The 27,861-nt window shown below is 34.1% G+C and overlaps 1 protein-coding gene across 8 annotated transcripts in view; it reads right to left on the bottom strand.

Annotated features, from left to right (window-relative positions):
* KDM6A (lysine demethylase 6A) overlaps positions 1 to 27,861 on the bottom strand; it is a 168,116-nt gene that overhangs the window by 102,938 nt on the left and 37,317 nt on the right. For all 8 annotated transcript variants that reach the window (XM_074359374.1, XM_074359375.1, XM_074359377.1 and 5 more), the window contains exons 3-4: positions 13,786 to 13,894; positions 3,664 to 3,713 (exon numbers count right to left, since the gene is read on the bottom strand). In XM_074359374.1, the coding sequence (XP_074215475.1) occupies positions 3,664 to 3,713; positions 13,786 to 13,894 (159 nt within the window). The remainder of the gene's footprint in view (positions 1 to 3,663; positions 3,714 to 13,785; positions 13,895 to 27,861) is intronic.

Below are 27,861 nucleotides of genomic sequence, written 5' to 3'. Positions count from 1 at the left end.
AAAGACAAATATTGAATGTTATCACTTATATGTGGAGTTGAAAGAATAAAATAAAATAAAATAAATAAAACAAAACAAAACAAAACAAATGACTGAAGATAAAACAGAAACAAGCTCACAAATACAAACTAGTGACTATGAGAAGGGAGAGGAAAGAGGATGAGGCAAGATAGGGGTAGGAGATTAATAGGTTCAAACTACTATGTATAAAATAAATCAGCTACAAGGATATACTGTACAGCACAGGAAATATAGCCAAGATTTCATAATAACCTTTTTAAAAAAGGCATGCCAACCTATAATTCCCTATCTAGCAAAAAATGTCCTTTAAAATTAAGTTCAAAAATATTTCCAGATAAAAGAAATTCATCTCCACCAGACCTTTACTATAAGAAACCCTAAACAAAGTTCTTTGGTCTAAAAGAAAATGACAGTACACAGTAACAATTCACAGAAAGTAACGAAGAGAATCAGAAAAGGTAACCATATGAGTGAATAAAACTACTACATTGTAATATACAGACCTATTCAAAGCAAAATAACAGCAACCTGTGGAGTTAATAATGTAGATCTAATACATACAACAACTATTACATAAAGGACATGGGTGGGTAAGGTATGGACCTATATAATTGCAAACTTTCTACATTTTACATGAACTGGTGCAATATTAACTGAGACTTGACTGTTATAATCCCTAGAACCACCACTAAACAAATAATGAAAAGAAGAATAGATGAAAAGGCCAACAGAAAAAGTAAAATTGTATAACAGAATGAAATATGGGGGGGGGGGGGCAAGTAAGGAGGAACGTAAGACTAAGAAAAGTGAAGCAATAAACATAAAAGGAAAAATCAAGTGAAAAACACAAACCCAAACATATCAATGATTTCATTAGCTGTCAGTGGCTAAACAGTACAAGTAAAAAGCAGAGGTTTTTTGGACTGGATAAAAAAAGCAAGATCCATTTATAAGCTATCTGCAAAAGAACTGTAAATATAAAGATGTCAACAGGTTGAAAGGAAAAGGATATCTCACAGAAATAACAAGCCTAAGAAGGAAAGAATGGCAACATTAATATCAGATAAAACATGTCAAAACAAAAGGAATTACTAGAGGTAAAAAAAATATATATTTCTTAATGACAAAAGGGTCAATTCACCAGGTAAAAACAATAATCATAAATGTGTATGCACCTAAAAGAGAGCTTCAAAATACATTAAAGAACAAAAGGTCAAAATTAAGGAAGACAATTTCACAATCATAGCAAGAGATAATAACCTCTTAGCAAATGAAAAGACAAAAAATTGTTAGACAAAATTTGAAAAACACTATTAAAAACACTATCAACCATATTTACCTACTATTTATAGCATAATACAGCTAACAAATGCAAATCACATGCTTGTTTTTGAGTACTGACCCAATAAAGAAGTCAATACATTTTGAAAGAATGAAATTATACAGAGTATGCTGTGTAAATGAAATAGAAATCACTACAATACCTAAAGTATAAAAACCTGAGGATACAGCTAAAGCAATACTAAGAGAAATATATACTTTTAAATACTTATATTAGAGAAAAAAAGATAGAAAATCAATTATCTAAGCTTCCAACTTAGAAAATAAGAGAAAATTAAACACGAATTAGAAGCAAATAATAAAGAAAATCAGGAATCAAGGAAGTAGGAAATTGATGAAATATAAAACAGGAAAACAATATTGAAAAAATCTATGGAACAACAATCTGATTCTTTGCAAAGATTAATAAAATTAATAAACCTCTAGCCAGGCTGACCAAGGAGGATCTATACCAAAGAACCACTAACAAAAATGTGAAAAGACACATTTACTATTTACTGCAGTACTGAAGCAACTGACAATGGAAGAAATGATCACGACCCTGGGTTAGGCAAAGATATCTTAGGTACAACACCAAAAGCACAAGCAAACAAGAGTTGAAAAATTGGATGCCATCAAAATTAAACTTTTTACAGTTCAAACTATACTATCAAGAAAATGAAAATACAAGCCATAAACTTTGAGAAAATATTTGCAAATCGTAAATCCGGTAAGGGGTTGTGTATCCAGAGTGTACTAAGAATTTTTTTAACACTACTAATTAAAAAAAAAATTAAAAATCAGCAAAGGGTTTACATAGGTATTTCACCAAAGAATATATACAAATAGCTAATATGTTCATCAAAGAATGTTCAACATCAAAATTAGGAAAATGCAAATAAAAACCATAATAAGATGCTATTTCACATCCACTAAGAGGGCTGCACTCAAAAACTGGACAATTGATGGGGATATGGAGAAACTGGAACTCTCATACACTGCTGGTGAGAATGCAAAATGTTACAGGCAATATGAAAAACTGTTTTGTCAGTTTCTCAAAGTATTAAACACAGATTTACTGTACAGCATGGTAATTTCACTCCTGGTTATTTACCCAAGAGAACTGAAAATACATGTCCAAACAAAAACCTGTATACAAATGTTCATCAACTGATGAATGGATAAATAAAATGTGGTATATCCACACAATGGAGTATTATTAGATAATAAAAATGAATAAAATGGTAAACACGCTATAATGGATCAACCTTAAAAACATATGCCAACAGAAAAAAAGCAAGTCACAAAAGACTACATATTATATGATTCTATTTATATGAAATATCCAGAAAATACAAATACATAGAAACAGAAAGCAGATTAGTACTTGCTAGGGGTTGGGCTTGAGGTTTCATCATGGTGAGATGAACATGTCCTAAAACAAGACTTTGGTTATGGTTGCACAACTCTGGAAATTTACTAAAAGGCACTAAATTGCATAGTTAAAGCAGTTGAATTTTATAGTATTTAATTATACTTAATAAGCTTTAAAAAGAAAACAAAATAAATGATAAACTAGGGAAGATATTTTCAGTACATTAAAAAAGTTACCAAACTATACTGTTAAAACTTCTACAAATCAAAAAGAAAGATAAACTAGGCAATAGAAAAATTAATTTCACCTTAAAATCCACCTTAAAAATCTGAAGTGGCAATTCAGATAAAGAAATTCCACAGGTCAATAAACTTACACTTAAAAGTAAACATGATGTGAAAGATTAACTTGCACAGGTAACTTTATGCACTGCTTAAACTAAGAAAACAGATGATTCAGTGCTATGCAGAGTTCTTCATTTAGGTACAGGTCTTTTAAAAAACAGTTAGGTTCAGCTGTCCTCAGAGCTCCAATTATAGACAGACTATACCAATAAAGATTTCCATTCTAACTTTCCCATTATGCCTTCCCTTTTCAGCCTGATACACGCAACTTCAGACTTCTTTTATTCCCAGGTACCAACTTAAGAAAACCACAGAATCATTTTGTTACCACTTGGCTTTGCTGGCTTTTAAATTCTCACACTTTGGATCATCTCTGGCCAACCAATTGTATCAAAATAATCTAATTCTTCTAACAAAACACAAGGTGGTTCATACAACACAGCACAAAGAAAGAACACTCATTTTCCCTTTTCCAATCCCTTTTCCCTAGAAGTAATATTTTTAGTTAACAAAACAAACAAAAAAGCAAGAGCACAATTCATTTTGAGCATAAACAGCAGCAATCTGCAAAGGGGGGTGGGGGGGATGCAAATGTGCACTAACCTTCCAGTAGTCAGATTGTAAACTGTAGTACCTCTGGTATGCAGATAATGCTGAAAGAGGGAAAATAAGCATGAGTCACAATTATGTCCCATTTCAAAATTAATACAAATTTTAAGTAACTTTATGACAAACTTCCCACCATACCCACCTCCCAGTAGACAGTGATACTTAAAAGCAAACAAGTTAGAATTCTGGGGCATCCTTGCTCATAATCAGACACTGTAACAAATGTCAAGTATACAGGAGCTCAAGGAAGTAAAACTATGGTCAGATCTCAGACCTGCACTTGAACAGAACCTAGGCAACCTCCTCAATCAACTTGACCTTCCTCAGAGATCAAATGTGATAAATGGATTAATACTCCAGAATGTGATGGGTTACCTGTTCTTACAAGGGATCTCACTTCCAAGAATGACTAAGAGCTCAACCACCTCAAAGAGCAAAGGAACTACAGTTGGCTCTTGAACACCACAGGGATTAGGGGCACTGACCCTCCACACAGTAGAAAATCCGAGTATAACTTATAGTCAGCCTTCTGTATCCACAGTTCTGCATCCTCGGATTCAACCAACCACAGATCATGTAGTACTGAAGTATTCACTATTATAATACAGTCACCCCTCAGTATCTGCAGAGGATTGGTTCCAGGATCTGCCACACATATCAAAATCCATTACGCTCAAATCCTATAGTCAGCCTTGCATATCCATGGATTCTGCATCCACAGATCATAAACATAGTAGTGCATATACGTATTGAAAAAATTCTGCGTATAAGTGGACCCATGCAGTTCAAACTCATGTTGTTCAAGGGTCAACTGTAGCTCTTGTCATTCCAAAACTTCAGTGAGGAGGAGGTAACAAAGCGAACTCAGAGTTATATATGCACATTAGAATTGGTAAAGAGCTGCTTTTTTAAAATTCATGAGCAATAAATAAGTCATGGAGATGTAATGTACAGCATGGTGGCTATAATTAGTAATACTATACTGCATATTTGAAAGTTGCTAAGAGTAAATCTTAAATTTTCACAAGAAAAAAAATTTTGTAACTATGTACGGTGATGGATGTTAATTAGACTTACTGTGACCATTCCACAATATATGCAAATTTCAAATCATTATGTTATATATCCAAAACTAACGTTATATATCAATTATACCTCAATTTTAAAAAAGAATGATTTATATTTTCAAATAAGATTTTCAAAAAGCGTAATAAAATCTTATACTGATAAAAATGGGGAGGGTGGAAATTAACATTTTCTAAAACTCCAGGTATAATGTTTTCATACTGTTTATCAATAAACAGCCAAAATACATATGAACACCATATAGAGAACTTTTTGAACATGTTCAAATTAGGGAAGCATTACCCAAAAACATCATCACATAACTAAATAAGTAACTTCTCTGAATAATGTTCATCTTTTTTGCACAAAGATGATGCCAACCAGCCTATTACTAGAAAGACATTTAGACTGTAATTTTTCCAGTTTTGAGGAAGAGTTGATTTCAAGCCATCTTGCACTTTTTAGCTCTTCACACATGAGTGTAGCTAGCTCATACAGATCACTGACTAATGGTCTTCTAAAAAGAAAAGCAAGCCAACCTATCAAGCTAGATGCAACAGAATTGTCAAAGTTTGTGTGCAGAAATCACCACTGATTTACAGAGGAGAGTCATGGAAAGGTGTTTTCTCTCTACTGCTGGGTGTGAACAAGGAAGCATATATCATCAACTGTCACCACAAGGGAAACTTCTTAAGACGAATCTCACAGAAGATAGAGGAAACAGATGCAAAGTACCTGGATACTTCTAGACTTCAAACTATACCTAGCACGCAACTCATCTACGAACTTCCAGTTACAGGAGGAAATAAATCTCCTTACTGTTTAAGCTACAATCAGGTTTTTCACATTTGTGCCTGAAAACATCCTAACCAATAGGAGCCAGGGTCCCTGACAAATTTGTGCAGTCACCATACCAAATATGGACTGTCCTTTTAATGGTGTTAAGGAATTCAATGAATTTGGAGGGTATGTTTCCAATAACCTGAATAATATGTATTACATGACTTCATAAAATTCCCATTTTAGAATTGGAGGAGCCCTTAAAAGAGACAGTATGATGTCCTCCAAAGTAACTGAAACTGAGGTACAAGAAGACTATGTGATTATCAGTTGGAAGAAACATGGCATCCATGAGAAATAAATACAAGCCTTCAAATTAAAGTCAAAAAAGTAAACGCTCCAAATTGCAAGCAGATTTGTAAATGAGACACTTCTTCTATGAGCGTTTGTTACCTTTCCACTCACATTTCTCGACAATTATACTCTACCCCATTAGGTCTAGCATCCTATTTGAAGAAAGACCTTAACATATTTTATGTTTCCTAATCCAAATAAATCCTTAAAACTCTAAAGACTATACAAGTACCTGCCACCAGAGTCTCTAGTGAAATCCTTTTAACCAGAGCACAGTCCTTATTTCTAATCTTTAAGTCAGCTACCAACGTAATTAGGTTTTTCTCAAGTCCTTAATAGAGAATGTGGGAAATCATTTGTTTGGACATCCTTATTATGCTTAAAACCAGTCTCATAATGATTGTAGCAAATGTCTAACCAGGTTTTTCCTTCCCCAACTCACCTAATCTTCACTTTGTGATTCTTGAGTTCTTTATTGGTTCAAGAAGTCCATGTTCATCCCACTAGGAAATCTTTTTAACAAGACTTCAGGCAAGACTGTTGTTTTCTTTTACCACTTAACCAAGAATGGTATGCTCAAACATATCAGTATCAACTCTATCAACCAATTTCCAAAGCTCAGACCTTTTTAATCCCTAAAATCTATTTATGGGTAGACTTTGAATTACTTTTTCCATATTAAATAAACCCATTTAGTCTTTTTATACTTAAAAAAGAAAAACATAATGAATTTAAAAGATTATAGAAAACTGGTAAAGTAGTAACAAAGGAGCTGGGTCTAAAAAAATAAATGCAAAAGAAAAAAATAAACATAAACGAGAAGCAAGTTAAATTATTTTAACAACTTAGGGGTTCTATAATCTTTCTCACATTCTCTTTTATTTTGCCCTTTACCTCGTGAAAACAAGAGGAAGAGTAGAATCAAACAAGGATATTATCAAGCATCAAAGAATCACCTATACAGTTGGGAGGGGTCCTACACACAGTCATCTATCCTTTAACTTCGTAATCATTCTGTATCATTTTTATATTATGAAAGTGATCAAATTAAATAATAATAATAATGGTAATGCTCAGTGGTAAGAAAAATACCCAATAGTGGCAAGAATTCAAGAAAATAGGAAGTTTTAGCATTCTACTATGCTGTAATTTATACTGTAAGTATAAATTAGCAAAAATTTTTCACGGCATAATTTAGCACTATCCATCAAAACTTTTATCTATATACACGCATACACACATGTACACATACATCCTTTCACTCAATAAAACCTACTACATCAAGGTATTCCTTCTAAGAATATAAACATGGATGAGTGCAAAGATTTAGCTACAGGGATAGACCATATAGTGATGGATGGATGGAAGGAAGGAAGGAAGGAAGGAAGGAAGGAAGGAAGGAAGGAAGGAAGGGAAGGAGGGAGGGAGGGATGGAAGGAAGGAAGGAAGGAAGGAGGAAAGAAGAGTCTATAGAGAATTAGTCCAATAGAGAATTGTTCTACCTATATAACAGAACACTATGAAGGGAACTGAAATGTTACACAGTATGTTTTTGAGATAGATCAACGTGAAACATTGTGTTAAAGTTCCAGAGTCTAATTCAATTTTTAAATACTGAAGATTTATTGTAACAGAAAAGCATCTAAAGATTTATATCAAAATGTTAAAAAAAAAAAAAAGAAAAAAGAAAAACAGATTTGCCTCTAAAAGATAAAATATCAACAAGCCATTACAGATGTAAACAAACACGTGGCTCCTGTTCTCAGGCTGTTCACCTAATTTTATGGTTGTATGTATTCTGTTCTTCTTTACACAATGAACATATTATTTGTGTAGATGTTAAAATAAGTGCACTTTCTCTGGTAATATTAGAAGATCGTCAACATTATCAAGGAGGGCCACCAGGAAGACAATGGGATATAGTGGCAAAGAAGCAGTTTTAGGTAAACCTGCATTCTAATCCTGACCTCACCTCATCCTAAGAGACTGTGACATCAAGTCATTTAATCCAAGTTATTTCCTTACAGGTCACAAGCAGCCTAAAAAGGTTTTTAGTAAGAGTAAAGTGAAACAAAGAATAAAAAGAGGAGGCTAAAGCTATATTATAATTCATCTGGAATTAAACAGAGAGAGATAAAGAGAGAGCTAGAGAAACAGACTAGGGAAGTAAAAAGGGTCAAGATAAAGATGCAGTAGGTGGCAGAGACTTCCATATGCGTGGAAATACGATGGCTCAAGTTAAGATCACCAAAACAACAGAAAGAGGGCGTGCCTGATGACAAGTCCACACAGAACAGGGATGAAGAGAATCAACAATGTAGGTTAAGGGTAAAGGGGGAGTCTTATTCAGAGTTAGATGCAACAGAAATGCAAGGAAGGAAAAGATTTAAAATTCAATCTATACTCCCTCCTATATTAGACGATACACTAACTGCAGGCAGAACTCAGCACTTCTCTTTCCATCCCTAGCTCAATGTGTAACACTACAGACAACAGGTTAGCTGCTAGTGGGTGAGTCTATGGGCATGGAAGGGGAGGGAAGGGAAGAAATACAAATCAATCTGTCAGTTGCACTGACTGTCATCTTTAGGCCGGAACAGGTTGTGGCTGCCTACGGTTATTAGGTCAATAAATTTCTTTTTTCTTTTAATCTAAAGCTAGAATGAAAAGTTTTATTTATACCGTGAGATAAGTAAGATCTCAGAGAGCTTATATTAACTGTCTAATTGTATATAAATGACGATGCACCTAGCTTTCTAGCACCTTTCTGCCTTCTCAAATGTATGACTGCCTAAAACACATCTTCCCTTAAATGTAGCATTAATACATATTAACATCTGAAAAACCCTCTGGACAGCATCCAACACAGCAGAACTTTGTTCCCATGTCCCCCTCTCTCCAGAGGTTTGAAAAGATTTAAGATTACAGAGACAGACAGGAAGTTAGAAAAGTAAAGAAACAAACATGTAATCCTTTTACTCCTACATCAGCATCTTCACTGAGGTTTTCAAGTCAAATTAATACATCTACTGAAATCTCAGATTTACTACTTCTGTTTCATTATTAAAATAATATATTCCTCAAGGTCTTTAGCATCTCACATTTGGCTTACTACAAGAAACATCAATTCTACCTAATAAAACTGAAAAAGGAGGGGAAAAAAAAAAAGAAACATCAAGTAGCTAGCTGTCTTATTTGTGTTCCTTCAATGTGTCCTGCCACCAACTCTCTAGTTCTTGAAGCCACTACAACTTTTGCTTATGGCCTGAATATGGGCTGCTGACAACCTGGGTTACGGTCACTACTTTGCTTCCTTGGGTTATTTCTCAATTGCATTTTCTATTCTAGGCTGTAAGTAGATTGAACAAAATCAGTGATTCCCAAATTGTGATGGGAGATAGTGGAGGCACTGGTGATGTTTTTTTTTTACTTCACGAAATATATTTAAACAAAGTTATATGGAGAAATAGAGTACAATGACAGTGAATGCAATGAAAACATATAGATGATCTACACTTATAACTATATCAGCTTTCAGATATATATGTAATTCGTTCTATGGCTATTACATGCCAGTTTATATCAGCATTCTGAATTTTTATTTCATGTTATTTTACTATTTCAACACAAAGTAATTTTTACATATAGCAAACATATATACTGTGCAAACTTAATTCCCAATGACTCTCTGAAAGAAGTTTTAAACAAAGAGCAGATTCTTAAAAGAGTCACAACCTTTAGTTCCAACAACCACAACAATAGAGGTGAATCATTAGAGGATTAAAAAAATGACAATTTTTTGAGAAGCCAAACTCAAGATCTATTATTGGAAAACATGCACTTGATGTTCTTATTATATATAATATATATATCTCCTAGGATGGAGTGTTGTCATTCCACTCAAGAAACACAGAAAGGGAGAAAAACAAAAAAAGCTCACCAACTCTGGCTTAAGACTCCTTTCTCCACATAAGCAACTCTTGGCATGTAACTTGCCCTATTTATAACTGCTTGATGAACTAAAACAACCAAAATCTATTTTGCTGCAAAGTGACAGACAATGCAACAAATGACCAATTACTTGAAGGAAGGAGGAAAGAGACAAAAATCTATAATCAGCTGGAATTTCAGGGAAAACTTCCAGCCACAACAAACCATGAAGAAATTACTTTTAGAAGTTTCAAGGTTTTCATGCTAATATCAGGAATGATTAATTATTACATCACCTTCAACTAATTTTCCTTATTTCTGGAAGTCTTACTATCTATATTCCAAGTCTCTTACCTTGTAATCTGTCGTTTTATAATTTCTCTGTGTACTTTGAGGGAACGCGCTACTTGATTTTCTAAGCAACCAAATTAATGACTATCTTCTCTCCTATAATTTACCATACATATTTACAGATATTTACATATAATTTCTATGAATTAAACTGCTCCTAAGATCCACCACATATATTCACAAGAACATATATGATTGTCCTTCAGCTCAGGGTTCTCTGTCTCTCAGGCTGTTCTTCAACTCAAAGAAGAGAAATCACGGTACCATCTCCATGGCTTAAGGAAGTCTACCTGACAGCTCCACCAGCTGTTTGGCTCAGCTGAGTTAATGGGTTAGCTGTGGGGTTAGGCGTGGAAAGGAGGTATGGTAGACATTGTGAAGAACCACTCAAATCCCACTTGAAGAAAGGACTGTTGGGAGGGGAGTCCTGCCTACAAGAGAGCCTCTTGCGGTGAGCTGCTGTAAGCTTCAGAGAGCAACCTTGCCTGAAGTCCCACTTCTTCCCACACCCAATATTGAACAGATAAAAGTATAAAGGCCTGGTCTTCTTGGCCCCCAACTTGTGATGGCTCTGAAGGGCCATTCTAGACCCGGGACTCCCCATGGCGTTGGCCAAGGCTGTCACAGTCTAACTTCTCCCTCTGTCTAATCCTGGTTCCATTTCCCATCTTCCACAGTGTTGATGGTAAAGGCATTCCTTATTAAAACATCCTGTATGCTAAACTCCCTCCAGAGGAATCCAACCAACAATAAGCCAAGTGCAAAGAGCCTCCAGCCTCCATTTTCCCACAATTCTCTAACCAGTTACTTTTTTAGAATAAATTCCTAGAGGCCAAAAGACCAAACCAAGTGATGGAAAATTTTTCAAACTCTTCATATGTATTACCAACCAGAAAGGGGCTTAAAAAAGTTTTATAAGGTTTTTTTTCCCCTTCTGCTTCAAATTCCTCTGAAATAACAGAAAAAATATTTTTAACGAATAAATCTGTAACAGCAATGATAACCAAAGTATACTATCTACAGATCAGTAATTTTTACAAATTCCTGTAAGTCAAGATACAGATGAGATGAGAATAAGAAATAAGGGCAGAAAACCCACAGTCCAAATGTACACAAAACAGTTTCTACCATTTTCTACTCCAAAAGTAGCAGTTTTTCACAAGGAACTCCAAGCTCAGAAAATTTCACACACGCAAGAGGACTCAGGACAATAATTAAAGATCTATCTTCAGAATAACAGGGCCAGTAAATCTCCCACATACATACACCTGAGAAATTTATTCACATGTTCATTGTGTGGTTTATGTTTACTCCCCATTAAGTTATGGTTTACAATCTGTTCTCTGAAAATAAACACCTATTTGGCTGGGGTTCGCGGTTCTCATCTTGTACTGGTTCCAAAGAGAGGAAGAAGTAGGTTGAGGTAACAAATGTCTCCACAAATTGGTGGTGATGGTGATAGTGTGTGTGGAAGGGGCTACCAGAGACTAGCTCTAGTTTGGGACTTATAGGAAGACAATGAAGAGCATAGATAGAAAGAATTTAATAATTAGTATTTAAAAAGCAATTTTTTAAAAGTGGGAATGCGATCAATAAAGCCTCAAGGAGGATTTAAAAAAACAACTCACATGTAGGAAATAAGAAGCCATTGGCTTGAAATACACATGTATACCTCTGTATCCATTCTCTCCTTCTTCCTATTACCATAATCAACCTACTTGCCTGTCGATGGCCTGTTCATATGACAGCAAATCAGTCAGGGAGCACATCTTTTCAAGGATTTAAATTCTTAGGTTATCCTTCTCTTCTCCCATCTTATTAGATTACTCCCACCAGCCAGTTTGCCAACAACATTGTCTAGCTGTCACACGCTCCCACCACACTTTCCAAAAAAGAAAAAGAAAAAGAAAAACAAATAAACAAACAAACAAAAAGCCTCCAATACAAATATCCCAGGATTTTTCATTACCTTCATAGCCAAACATTTTATAAATGAAAATGTAGCTAAATTCATAGACTAATAAAGTTTTTAAAGACTATATATATGTATGTATGTATGTGTGTATATATATATATTTTAATGACCACTAAGCAACAAGGACATACAGCTATATAAGCGAACATAAACCTAATTTTCAAGTTTAGGTGTCTGTTATTTATATGCTCTCAAATTACTGTGTTCTCCAAGTAAAAGGTGCAGCATTGAGAAATCAGACTGCACAGAATTCTGTATTATTTCTCTTGTACAATGGTTTTGTTTAAATAAATTACTAGTTTTAATTAAAATTAAAATACCTAATAGATCAATTATTAATACCTATTATCCTGAAGTCACTTTGCTAAGTACTAACCAGTTTCACATAGGAATCCCAAAACCCCTGAGCAGCTATCACCTCCTCCCCTCATTTTACAGATTAGAAGACAGGCTCAGGGATGTTTATATAATCTGTTAACAATAATGCAGCTGAACGGTAGAGATGAGCTGGGGAATGGGGGAAAAAAAAAAAAAAAAAAGCCTAACTTCAAACCCTATGGTATACCTGTCTCAAAGTAAAATTACATTTTCATTAGGAAAGTATTCACTTGACCTAACAGAAAAGTGGCAGCATAGTTAAACACCAACAATCCTTCACTCTAGCTCTGCAACAACCTGCCAGCTATTCTGTTCACTAAACACATTTGTGGAAAACAAGCATTAAGTCCATCCACTCCACATGAAAATGTTTACTATCATCAAATGGCTCAAATGGTCTTGCTTGTAAGAATACAGTTCTTCTTTGCTATAGATTTTTGTCTTTGGTATTGAGGAGTGTGGTATTTGGGGGTGCTTTTAACTTCCTAAATGAGTAATAGCCTGGGTCAGCAACTTGGTACCATACAAAGGACACATCCTGGGGGACTACCTTCAATTATTTAACTCACTTCACTTATTTCCAACACACAAAAAAATTTCAAATGAATAAAAAAATGTTTTATCCAATGCTCAAGCTCATATGTGATCATTTCTCTGTGTTACTTACCTTTACAATAACAAGGGTACAAATCAGATTTTTCATTAAAATATTTTCTAGCTTTATATAGCACAGGGAAATATATTCAATATCTTGTAATAGCTCATGGTGAAAAAGAATATGAAAATGAATGTATGTATATTCATGTATGACTGAAGAAATGTGCTGTACACCAGAAAGTGACACAACATTGTAAACTGACTATAACTTAATTAACATATATTTCACCATCACCCCCAGCTAAAATGGAAGTTTTACAGTCAGGATAAAGAAGAGAAATGCTGAGTTTCTGTTACTTTTCCAGAATGTCCCATCAGTGGCTCACTTTCTACCATGGTAGAGCCTTTAAAGGGCAGGGATTTTCCACAAGGCAGAACAAAATGGTAGTACACATGCAGGTGGTTATCAGTTTAACTGAATGGTCAGCTTATTGATAATTTACATGGAGATACATGAACGAACTTTTCCCATTTCCAACTATTCTTTCTCATTGTTTAGGATGTTCATAAGCTTATGGTTTCTTAGAAGTAAAAATGGTAATACCTTCGATAAACACAGAGTACAATTACAATTATTTTAAGTACATATATAAATCAAACAGTATTTAACAAGGGGAAAAAATTACCTTTTGGATAATCTTCCAATAAGAGGTTGAAGTGACCTAATTGACAAAAGAAATCAGACTCCACTTTTCCTTCAGCTTTTAAGATTAGAGATTCGTAGCAGCGAACAGCCTAGAAATAAAAAATACAAACATTTAAGAAACAGACAAAACCCTAAAATGCATTTCCTTCCTAAGATAATGCATATAATCCTCCATTCAATTACTCAAGAAGTCGATATATTTTACTTCTACTTCAGACATAGCCAGTGCAGCATTCTTTTAAAATATCTAAGTATTTATTAAAAGAGTCACTAGTTATGGCTTAAGTGCTTTCCCTATCTTTAAAATGGAAATACTTGCCAAATAAGATAATGTAAGAGCACTTTGATAACTTTATTCATTAGCCGTAGATCTAAATCTTTACTGCGGTTCCTGTTGCTATAAACCAATAATATCCATCTTTCCCACAGATGGTAAGAACTTTATTCAATTATGTAAGAATTCATAGACTCTCCAGAGTAATGAACAATACCTACCATTTATATGGAACAGCTACTTTTTACCCTAACCTCTGCCAGTTTAAATTACCATAAACTGCCTTTCAATTATTTTCTCATGATAAAACTTCAAATCCAGCAACTCCAACTATTCCTGATCTAAACCCCACTCTAATACACACATATGCACTCACTCTCACTGTTTGTTCCCTGAAGAAAAAAATAACAATATTTTAAGAATATTATACTTTTTTGTAATCCAGGGGACTGCAGGGGGAAAAAAAATGAATGATGGAAAGAACAGAATTCTGGAGTCTAACAAATTCCAGTTGTCATTAGCTACAGGAGATCTTGGGGAACTTATCCTCTCTGATTCTCTGGTTTAATAATGCTCAAAGGGCTGATTAAAGGATTAAAGTTAGAAAACTTCTCTAAGGGTTTATCACAGTGCTTAGCACTCCATAGGTAATTCAATTGTTTCTCTACCTTCTACTTAGGTAGGATAAGAGGAACTAACTCTTTCAAGATTGTTTCAAGCATCCCAATAATTCTGTCAAAATTTCCCTGCTAACAATTTACTCTACAATGTTGTTATGTATTACTGTGTCCTGGAGTCACTAAATAAATACGTATGGTTTCTCAAATGTCTGAGTACACTCTCAGGTTTGGTGTCTACCAAAAAAGGAACTAGAAGAGTCTCCATTATCAAAAAATCCTCTCACCACCGCTTCAGGGGCTTTTGATGAGTAAGAAAATGTAATGTAGGGCAGAGTACCCACTTAAATGCCTTGATTTTTCCTCTCCTGTAAAATATAGAGCCTTTGATGAAGAATTTCAAAATGTGTATCTTGTATTTTACCTATCCAAAGCACATACACAAATACTAATCAAGGTTGGGGAAGCCATCCTAAACAAGGTGAATTCTGGGATGATTCTACCAGCCATAAAGTCTAATATTTATTAAAAGGACTGTCTTCAGATCTTATTCCACTCTTAGCTATCTAAATGTGCATATGTACCAAATCACAATCACTGAAAACTAATCATTCTGCTTCCCTATAATTAAAAGTCTGAATGCTACAGTGATGTCTCAGAAATTACTATAATTTGGAGGCATGAAATTTCAAGATCCTCTTTATTTAAGTCATATATAATCCTATCTGGCAGATGGTGAGAGTACAAAAATATAATTTATCTCAGTGCTTTTTAATATCAGAGAAATTCATAAAATTATTGGGCTATAGTATGACAATTCTTAATTTTACACTGAATAAAATGACTTTTGAAAGCTAATAATGGCTTTGTAAATAAAGTTAGTTATTATCTTTGTTTTTTAGACTCACTAAGATATGAAGAAACTCTTCATACTCCTCTTTGATAATTTCTTATGGCTGATTTGCATTAAATTTACAAGCAAATATGCTTTCATGGTGAAAAAGGATTCAAGATACAAACATGAAGAAATTTTCTTTAATCATCTAAACAAAAAGATGGCAACATCCTATACTTCCTCTTAACAAGATATCATGGTGCCACTACCATGATCATCTATTGCCTAGCTTCCATTTCCAATAAAACAAAGGAACACATATAAAATGAATACTATACAGAACTCTGATCATCAGGAAACCTAACACCAGGTAAAAACCGGAATGGACAATTCACCTACCGATATACTCAGGCTTAATCAACAAATTCATAGTAATTTACAACAAAGTCAGCATGTACCTACCAACTAATGTTGATGATCAAAGATAACGCTGACAGAGCCAAATATCAAATGAGATGAAGAGGACCATTTCTATTCTTATAAATATTATTTTTAAATTAGTAAGCTTTCCTCCAGGATTAATCCTACCTTTAACTGTAAGGATAGTCAAAAATTTAAATGAAAATCACTTGTATCTAGATCATCATCATTCAATAGAGCACCTGCTGCAATGACAAAATAAAATGTTCTATAATATGTGCTGCTCAACGCAGCAGCCACTAGACACATGTGGCTATTAAGCACTTGAAACATGGCTAGTGCAAGACAACAACTGAATTTTCAAATTACTTCATTTAAATTCGTATTTATATAGACACACGGCTAATGGACAGTGTAAATTAATTTTTAAAGCTTAAAAACTGAATATTCAATCCATATGGTAAATATTAAGAAAGCAAAATTTCTTGTTTTTATAAATGAAAAACCTATAAAAATAATGGAATATCTTGCACTGGGGATGAGCAATGCCCTCCACCGAAATCATTTTAAATCCTATAGTTGTTTATAGTTAGTGGCTTACACATCTATAATCCTTATCGCCTACTGGGGGAGGAAGGGACACTGGGAATGAAAATAAACAGTTAATCATTAAATACTAGAATCAAAGGAGAATAAAGATTCTCCCAGCTAGGTAGAGAGACTGTCTTCCTCCCATTACAGTGCCATTTTCCACAATATTCAATATAATTTGTTGCTTTAATTATCTGAAAAATCATTTATCTCAGAACAGTAATATTATCATTACTATTTCTAAACCTTGACAGATAAAAGTTTAGAGCTCATGAACACAGACATGGAAATAATTTATTTTTTTAACTGTTAAGCATTGAAGTCCTTTATGATACACAGACATGGAAATAATTTATTTTTTTAACTGTTAAGCATTGAAGTCCTTTATGATAAACTTGGTCAGTGCCTAGCTAATATATGAAACTTGTTAATATTTTAAAATTGTCAAGTATAGACAACATCTAAACAAACGATTTTTTCCCAATTTGAAAACTTAACTGGGTGATACTACAAATAGTAGAGAAAAACTAATGTAGATTTAAATACCTCAATGGTTTTCTTTTCTTCCTCTTTTTGTCTTTCTTGCTTTCTTTTTAATGCCTGCCTTGAATGCCCAAGACAAAATCTCAACACAGTCCTAGTTTGGTGACTCCCTTTCTGAAGACCTTCCTCTTCTATCAGGCTCTCAGATGCTTACTGCCTCCCTATTAGCTCTGTAAGGGGTAGGGCCATATCGCTACCCAGGATCACACGACGGGGGCTTAATATATATTTCCTGAATTAACAAAGCAACGGCACGTCATTATTTTAGGTTTTCAAATAACCCTCTCTTCTTCGTCCTAAATTTCCATTTCTTAAGAGCTGCAAGGCAGGATGCTAAGGATTAATCTTTGTTATTTAAAATCATTCCTATTAAGATATAAGTCAGTGATGTTTGAAATGAACCAACGGTTTTAAATGAACCAAAACTTTTAACTGGAATATAATAAAAGCCAAGCATACAGTTCTGCCCATAATTCCTAAAAGCCAGCCACAGACATACAAGATGGTTTAGCAGCTGACTACTTACAAAAGATTAAAGGATTTAAGCAGACTACAGTTCAACATGTCATCCATGAAATATGGCTACTAAAAATGTATTCATGGCCCAAGTTAATGAAGCATATTATACAAATCAACACCAATAATCAGCTCACCAAGATCTGCTCTTCTGACTGCCACATTTCAACAGGTGGTAACAGACAGAAGGCAACAAGTTTGGTAAAGGATGGAGAAACAACAATGTGAAAATTATTTTTAACAGAGTTTAGCTGAGGAGATTCATCAGGGAATGCTTTAGCTTTACTCAAATATTTAAAAAGCTGTCACTTAGGAGAGAAGATTAATTGCATTTTGGGTAGCTCCAGACATCAGACCAATGAGTGGATGTAACTTATAAGCAAGTTTAGTTCTGTTCAACTAGAAAGAAGAAAAACTTAAATATGCCAAAAATTAAATGGGTCATCTTTCTTTAGCTCTTATCAATGCAAAGAATTAAAGCATAAATTACTATTTTAGTGTAGAAATGAGACTTCTTACTTTAGATGCAATTCTGAGCTGCATTTTTAAAAGATTCCCTGGGCTTCTAGGACATAAGCACACAATGTGTAATATATATAACACATACCTACAAACAAACACATGTGCATATATGTGAACACATCTCTCTTGACTTAATTCCATGATTACAGTTCATTCACTTTGAATTTCCAGAATTTCTAAATAAACATACTATCTTGACCTGCTCCCCCAATACCATAAAAATATCTGCATCATTAAAGTTGATATCCCTCCCAAAAATATGCCTCATAAATCAGAATTCTTCCACTGTTCAGACACTCATCAATGCCTTTGCCTGACCACTTTTAAAACACCTCAGGAATCAGAAAGGGTTGAAGGTACCTAGGTATAAACCACTTTTTTTGAAATTTCAGCAAACCATTTTCTTTTTAATGAAAGAAGAGTTAAACATACTTAAAATGATAATTTTAAGTACTGTTGATTCTTAATGACATATATATTCCTGCACTTACATATCAGACTGCCATACTTTTCATTTACTTTTTTTGAAAAGTTAAAATTTTTATCTCACAAATTCTAGAGGGTATGTAGTAAAAAGCCTCTCTCCCAATCCTGACCCCAGCCACCTAGTCCCCTTTCCCAGAAGCAACAAATGGAAAAAATTCCTACTATATTCAAGATTATTTTGTGCAGATGCAAGCACGTGTATTTTTCCACTTTACTCTTAATATTTACATATTTATATAACCACTGTTCTGTAACTCGCTTCAGATTCTAGGTCTCCCTGATATCCTTTCTCCTCCCCTTTTCTGTTAATAGAGCCCTTAAATTTAATTAGGCATATGTTTACACAGAATAAATACTGGGATCCCCAGCCATCCTTGTAGGTGTGGCCTGGTAGTTAAGTTCTGGTCAATGGGATAGAAGGAAAGGACACGCTCTGCTTCAACCCCTGCCCCTCTAGCTGGAATCACCTAGATGGTAAGCTGAGGATGGGGAGTAGGAAAACAGAAGCCCAAGCTCCCAGAACAGAGTCCCAGAGCAGCCCGGAACTGATTGCCTCTGAAAATTCTTTTGTTTTATATAAGAAATAAATGAATATGCAGCCCTCTTTCCTCATTTTAAAAACAAACAAACAACAAAAAAAGCAACCTAATGAAATAAATCATTAACACATACCAAAGGATAAAGGGAAATAAAAAGAAATCTAGTTAACTGTCCACCCATACCTAACATTTTAGAGACGAACTTACCCATCTGTTACTGTACCCTATCTCCCTCACTACAATTTTCAACTAATATATATCTTTTATATCACAACAAAGTCAGTTAACAAAACTGAAGCCTATCAGTCTCGATCCTAGATTTCTCAGCCTCTCTGGACTCTGCATTCAGTGGATGTGCTGGATCCTAATTCAAGCATCATTCAACAAACTATCACAGGATCTTAAGTATCATTCTTTTCAAATAAACTATTGAAAACGATTTGCTATTGCACAACACTCTCACAGAACTACACTACTGAAATCAAGCTAGATAATGTCATAATTCAAGTGCTGATAGCTAACATCTGAGCTCTTGAAACGTACCAAGCACTATTCTAAGCACATTACATGTACTCATTCATTTAAGCCTCAATTACTCTATGAGATAGGAAGACCCTACTCCACAGATAGGAAAACTGAGACATAGACAAAGTAAATCCTGTGTTCAAGGTCACAGAGCTACTAACTAGCAGAGGCTGGATTCAAACTGTTATGACTCCAGAGCCTCTGAGTAAGGTGTTCAACTCAGGCCATGCCTAGAAACCTAAAGTCATTTCCAAGAAAGAAGAGCTCCGTAAGCCGCTCTTCCTCTTACACTCCAACACACCAGCTCCTTCCACAACTCCACCTCCACACCACACACAAAAGCAACACAGAAGACCGCCACTTCCTGTTCCCACCATTCCACAAGAAGATTTAGTCTCAGTTATTTACCATATTTTCTCACCTTGCTTTATTTTAAATCATATAAAAAGTAATCATCAATATCATTCCCTCCCCTAAAAAAGACACACATCCAAAACAAAACAAATAAACAACAAAACAAAAATAAACCAACCAAACCTCGCCCCCAAGTTCCCATATTCAAAAGCTACCCATGGCAGAAAAACACTACTGCTCATATGTTTGAATGATAATATACCACGTTCAGAGCAAACATGGTGTATATCTGAAAAATGGTTTCACCCTACTTCTTCGTATCTTCTGAATTATCTCCTTAGTCTACCTAGTGCTGTAATTTTCTCCCTTTAGTATTGGCAAAGAACGCCAAATACAGCTGCAACAAAACGAATGAGGCTGCACTGTATGACCCATCAACAAGTTGCTAGTTTACTACTAACCCTAAAACCTTTACTATTAATACATACAACCAAACGAACTAGTGAATTCTACATCGTCACACAGGCACACATACACAACCAGGAGCAACATTAAATTTCTGAAAATCTGTTGTGTCAAAATAGCTAAGTTATTTTCCAAATATTATTTTCTATCTCATGCTAAATGTAACATTGTGCAGATGGGGTATATTCAAGTACATTATTTATAAAGCCTCATTCAAATTAAATATGTGAATTAAGTCTTGCATAATCTTAAAGAAGAATGTATATTTAAAATTTAGAGGCAAGGAGAGTATGAGATAGAATTTCAGCAGTGACTTCTGCGAATCAAGCCCAGAGTAATTCTACGATTTCCACATATAAGGCAGTAGGCTTTATATCCTATTTTTTTACCTCATTTGCTTGCTACTCCACAAACTCTTTTATTTGTCTAGAGGTAGACAGAGACAATCTTACAAGTAATCATTCTCCCTGTCATTTCAGCTGTACACATTTAATTCAGAGTTCCAAAAATATACAAACAGGAAAAAAAAAGCCATCTACAACAAAATTATGTAGACCAAATCTTGATGAAGTTTGTAAAAGATTATATACTATGTCTGCTATAATCTGGATGCTTGCTATAATAATATGCAGTTCAAATTAATATCTTTCACAGCAAAGTATGCATTCACCTGCCTTATACACATTTCCAAAATAATAAATGCACAAAAAAGGAAGGAGTAAGCACTTCTTGGGGGTGGGGGAGACATTACATTTACGACCATGAGCTCCACTGAAAATAATCTACTTTGAATTCTACAACTTCTAGTATATAGTAGGTACTTAGAATTTATTTATTAAATAAATGAACAATCCTAGAACTAGAAAAACTGCAACACAATAAAGGCCCCTCCCCAGAGATACTGCTTAAATTTAAAAAAAAAAACTTTTTAAATCAATCTGAATACACACTTTCGGGCTTTTCTCTACACATACAGTCAGTATCATTATTATACATTATCATACATTCCATATCCATGGATGCAGAACTATCTGATATGAGGGTCAACCGTACTACATCATTTTACAGAAGTGACTTCAGCATCGGCAGATTTTGGTATCGGTGCAGTTCACTGACCCAATTCTCCCTTCGATACTGTATATACAAATAGTACAAATCTTTGTATGTAGTTTTATAAAGCATTTCTTTCATTCTACATACCATTAACTGCTTACCATGTCAAAGAATATAGATCTGTGTCAGAATTAACATCTGCATATCACTTTACTGAATGGTTGGTTAAATCGTAATTTGTTTGTACTGAAGAGTACCTGGTTAATCAAGTTTTTACTATTATTATTACCCAATGAACAAAATTTGCTCAGTTTCTATTTCCTTAGGATAAATTCCTCACAGTCAAATGGAAAGCACAATTTAAACATGTGACAGTCCCACCAGCAAAACTGAACCAATATAATTTTCCACCAGCAGTGCTCATATAGTTCTTCGATTACTTTTTTCCAAATATTTACTGGCTAAGTTTATTACCTCTTTCATGAACTATCAACCTGTTCGTTCATTCATTGTATACATTTCTCTATTGGATTGTGAGTAGTATTTTCCTAAATGGTTTGTCATGTATTATTTATATATAAAAGATTTTTATATAATGATGTTCTAGAATACCTCTTCCCAGTTTGTATTTGCCTATGAATTCTTCACAGAGTTTCTGATGTAAAAGGTTCCCTTATTTTCTCAAAACCTAACCAACCACCACTCCCTTTACAGTATATATGTTCATTATGTTCAGAATCAGAAAATTCCCAGTCCGTGACCTAATAAGCATTCACCAGTATTTTCTTCTATTGTAAAGAAGGAATCTAATTACATCTTTCTTTCCTGTGCAACTTTGTCCTGACCCAGCATGATTCAGGATAGGTAAATCTCCCATTTCTCATGAACTAAAAAACTTACTATACAAACACAGCTCTGTTTCTGAGTTTTATATTCTACACCCAAAGCTTTTGAAAAATGTCCTTGGAATGGGTAATAGTAGCGCCGAGACAGACAACCCCCCCTAGGGTCGCCAGGCAAAAAGAGCCAAGGTGGCAAAGCAGCCTGAACCTCGCACCCAGAGCTTAAGAGTTTCTCCTGGTAATTAGTACAAACTATCATTTTTCCATGTGTGCCATAAAATAAAGAAGATATAAAATGAAAAGGATACTTCCACTTCAGGCAACCTGAACAATCACTCTGCTGAAAACCAAAAATGTCAGACAAAACACGGTGGTAGGGTGAATAAGATGGCACTGTTACTGTAAAATTGGCCAAGTTAGGAAGAATGGGAATGAGGTGGGGAGCCAGTAGCACGGTGGTACCTAAGAGAGGCAGAGGTAGAGAAGGTACTGAAGCAACTTTTTGCATTGAGGACATCTGAAAGCCTGTGCGAACCTGAGTGGTGGGTTTAGAGGCCTCATTCAGGAACAGAACACAAAGTATGGGTGCTACCCAAGAAGAGGAGTCAAGTAAGACACTCTCCTCGTAACACTGTGACCTCAATGGGCTACATCTTCAATCCAAGTGTAAACCGAAATATGACAATAAAACATTTTTTTAAATTTTACCTTAAAACTGGTCTTGAAAGACAAGGAAAATTGCCCATCCAATCATGGGAATGATTGGAAAAGAAAATCTCTTGAGTATTTGTAACCAAAAGCCTGAATTCACTTGACCATATAAACTTCAGGCAAGAATTTATACTAGGTCCTCAAATAATAGCAATCCAAAGTAAAGGTCAAACTAAAGTGTTCTATTATCACATCCAATGCCTAAAAAAATTTCTACAGCTCCAAACTAAATAAATTCTTCATATCCAAAAAGTCACTAAACATGGAAAGGAAAAAAAAAAGCAGGACACAGAGGGTGAGCAATATGTGGATACATTAAAATAAGTATTGTTCAATGCAACATTTTAATCACAACAACTGTAAATGGAATAAATAAGAAAAAAAGATTATCAACAGATTTTAAAATTCACATTTATGCAATGCATTAGATATATCTAAGACATATTTTTAAAGTTCTAGAAATACTACACAAATACAACCAAGAGAAAGCTGTCAGTACCAGATACCATGAATTACAATAAAAATACAGAAATAAAGAGAACTGGTGCATGAATACAAATATTTAGTAACAGAATACTAAACCCTCATGTGTATGGAAATGTATAACAGAAATGGACAAACAACAACTTAATTAAAGTGGCAAGCCAATAGGTTATTTCTAAGGGGACAAAGAAGAAAAATAATTAAAAAACAAAAACATTAGATTCCTGTATATACACACACAAAAATCTATTTCAGGTGCTTTAAAGGCCTAAGTAAAAGGCAAAACTGTTTAAACCTTTGAAGAAGAAAACATAGCAAAAATGTCCCGGACAAGAGGATAGGGTAGGATTTCTTTTAAAATAGACCAAAAAAATGCAAGTCATGGGGAGAAAAGGTTGATAGATTAATTCAACTATATCAACGTTTGGGACTTCAGTTTATCAAAACACAATAAAACCCAGAAGTATAAAGGGCAAACTGGGTAAACACTTTCAGCACATATAGTGACAAAGCATTCATATTCATAATATGTAAAACTCCTAAGAATCACTAAGAAAAGACACTCAATTAGGAAAATACTGGGGAAAATTTGATCTGTCACTGTGATCCACAAACTGAAAGAATGAGCAATAAAAAAGCAAAACACAACCAAATTACTTGCTGGTTAATAAAGATCAAGGGACAAAGAGCTGCATTACTCACTCCTTGGGTATGTCACAAGGGTTCATGTCTACTAAGCCACTAGAAGATAACCTTGCTCCATCCTATCATAACTATAAATTTTTCCAATAATTTGAAAGACTTTTAACTCAGGAATTGAAAGAGTAAAAATAATAAAGTATCAAGCAAATGAATATCTTCTATAATTAGTGCTCCACTAAAGTTCATCTAAAAAAAAGTCCTAAAAGAATCCTTTACCAAAAATCTGAATTTAAAAGTAAACTGCCTTTACACTAAATACTCAAATAAAATATTTTCACATAAAATATGAGAACTGAACATCCAAAATACTACTTCAACTCAATTTAAGTCTCTAATAAGATCATATTCAAATTTCTATTTTAAGTCAGTGAAATAACTATCAGCCCACCAGTCTCAGGAGAAACTTTAAATCTAGCTTCTCCACACAAGACATACATTTGAATTACTGGAATGACATACTTCTTGACATCTCAATCTTCCATTCTATACAGAATTTTGAGATTTAATCTCTTAAGACTTTGAACTTCTTCCCACCAAGAGGCAGTGAAACGAACCAAATTTACTCCTGAATGAAATAACCAAAAAAAACCACAGAAACTGTATGAAACAAAGGTTTCCAGAAACTGAACATCAGACATGACAATAATCCTGGAGAAGGGGAAAACAAAGGATGTGAGCCCTAAAATTATCCCAAGCTTATTGCCTAGAAACTTTTCAGGCTACAGCACAGGTATGGAGAATTTTCTTGCCCGAATCAATGCAAGCTAGAATAAAGTGGAGCAACATCTTTACAGTTATTGAAAGGAGAATAAATTTGTCAACCTACAATTCTACACTCAGCAAAAATATCCTCCCCCAAAAAGGTGAAAGTACACTTCTTCAGATATGCAAAAGCTGAATGAATTCAATACAAGCAGACCTACAGTCTAAGAAATGTTTTTTAATTCTTAGGTGGAAGTACAATTATACCAGATGTAAAACTTTATACAGAATACGGAATGAAGACCACCAGAAATGGTAGCCACACAAGTAATTATAAAAGACATTTTCACATTTTCTTTTTTTTTTTTTAAGTCTCCTTAAAACACAAGTGATCTAAAAATCTCCCGGGGGGGAGGAGAACACTCCTAGAATTATTAAGTAAGTTCAGTATGGTCACAGGACACAAGATTCACACACAAAGAAATAAAGTGTATTTGTATACAATAACAATGAGTAACTGGAAACAAAATTTTTAAAACACCATTTATAATGGCTCCAAAAACATGAAATACGTAGGTACAATTCTAACAAAGTATGTGCAGCAGAATCTATATGCTGAAAACTACAAAACACTGATGACAAAAATTCAAAACAATTCAAATACAGCAACCCAAATAAGTGCAGAGAAGTACCATGCTCACGAATTGGAACACTGAGTAAGATGAGGATTCTCCCCAAGATAATTTAGAGATTTACTGCAATTCCAATCAAAATACCAGCAGGAGTTTTTGGTAGATACAGATGGGCTGATCGTAAAGTTTACAATCTAAGGCAAAGAAACTAGAATAATCAAAACAATTTTGGAAAAGAACCAAGTTGGAGGACTCACATGACCCAATTTTAAGACCTATTATAAAGCTACAGAAATCAATTAAAACCATGAGATGCCACTACATACCTACTTAAATGGTTTTTTCCAGCTTTATTGAGATATAATTGACATATAGCATTGTATAAGTTTAAGGTCTTCAACACAATGATTTGATACACGTATACATTATGAAATGATTACCACAATCCATCATGTCACAGAGTTACCTTTTTTTCTTTTTTCTTTTCTTTTTTTGCTGGCAAAAAAATCATTTAAAATCTACTCTCTAAGCAATTTTCAAGTATACAATATGGTACAGTTCATAATAATCACCGTGCTGCACATTACATCCTGAGAACTTATCTATCATAACTGGAAGTTTGTACCTTTTGACCAACATCCCTCCTGGCAAACACCAATGTACTCTGTGCTTCTGAGTTTGACTTTTTTAGATTCCCATGTATAGTTACATCGTACAGTAGCTGTCTTTCTCTGCCTGACTTAATTCACTTAGCATAATGCCCTCAAAGTTCATGAACTTTTTCATTTGAGATATAGGTAGTATACAATATTATATGACAACATAGCGATTCACAATTTTTAAAGGTTTTAGCCCATTTATGTTTATTATAAAATATCAGCTATATTTCCTGTGTTCTACAATATATCCCTGTAGAGCTTTTTTATTTAAAGTTCATGAAATTTTAGTGTCACAATACCAAGTGTTAATGAGGATGCAGAACAGCTGAACTCTCACACTTTGCTAGTGAAAATGCAAAATGGTACAGTGACTCTAGAGTACAGTTTGACAAATTAGTACAAAAGTACACTTCTTCAGATACACAAAAGCTGTAAACATTTATCCCACAACCAAACAATCCCACTCCTAAATATTTACCCTAGAGAAGTAACAACTTATGTTCACATCAAAACCTGAACATGGTATTTATAGTGGCTTTATTCATTACCAGTGAAAACTGGAAACAATCAAAATACTCCTCAGCAGGTAAACAGATAAAATGTGGCACATCTATCCAACAGAATTCCATTTAGCAGTATAAAAGAATGAATTATCGATACAGCATGGATGAGTCTCAAATGTACTATACTAAAGAGGTCAGTCTCAAAAGACACAGTATATATATTTGTCAAAATTCATCAAACATCTAAAACAAGTGAAATTAAATATATGTGTAAACTATACTTCAACAAAGTTTGTTTTTTAAAAGAAACTGTTCAAAAAGTAAAAACAGTAACAATGTATTGTGGGGTTTATAACATACGTAGAAGTAAAATGTATGACAATAATACAAGACACCAGGATGGGAGAGATGGAAGTACAGCCTTGTAAGGTCAACACTATGCATGGTATGTATAATGTAATTTGAAGGCAGAGTGTGATAAGCTAAAGTTAAAATTAAGGAAATTACTAGAACTGGTAAGTCTAATGTTCAAGGTCAATATACAAAGTCTCTTGTATTACTATATACTAGCTATGCTGGAATTTGAAAAAGAAAACATTTAAATATCATTTATAATCACACCCTCCAAAAATGAAGTACTTAAGATATAAACCTAAAAATATGTGTAGGATCTGTGTATGCAAAACAACAAAACGCTGATGAAAGAAATCAAAGAATATCTAAATAGAGAGTGACATCATGTTCACAAAATAGAAAACATTAATATATCAATTAGCCCTAATTTTGTGTATAGATTCAAGGCAATTCCAATCAAAATCCCAGCAGGTTTTATATATATTGACATGCTGATCTAAAAATTACATGGAAAGAAAAAGAACCAGAATAGTCAAAACAATGCTGAAAAAGAACAAAGTCAGAGGGGTTCATGTAACCCAATTTTAAGATAATATAGTAAGCTACAATAATTAAGACAATGTGGTAGCAAAGAAAGGACAAACACAGAGATCAAGGGAACAAAAAAGAGAACTCAGAAACAGACCCATACTAATAGAGTCAAACATTTTTTGACAAAATACAAAGAT

This window comes from Camelus bactrianus, chromosome X, assembly GCF_048773025.1.
Source record: "Camelus bactrianus isolate YW-2024 breed Bactrian camel chromosome X, ASM4877302v1, whole genome shotgun sequence".
NCBI classification, from domain to species: Eukaryota; Metazoa; Chordata; class Mammalia; order Artiodactyla; family Camelidae; genus Camelus; species Camelus bactrianus.
This window is presented reverse-complemented; position numbering and strand designations above follow the sequence as displayed.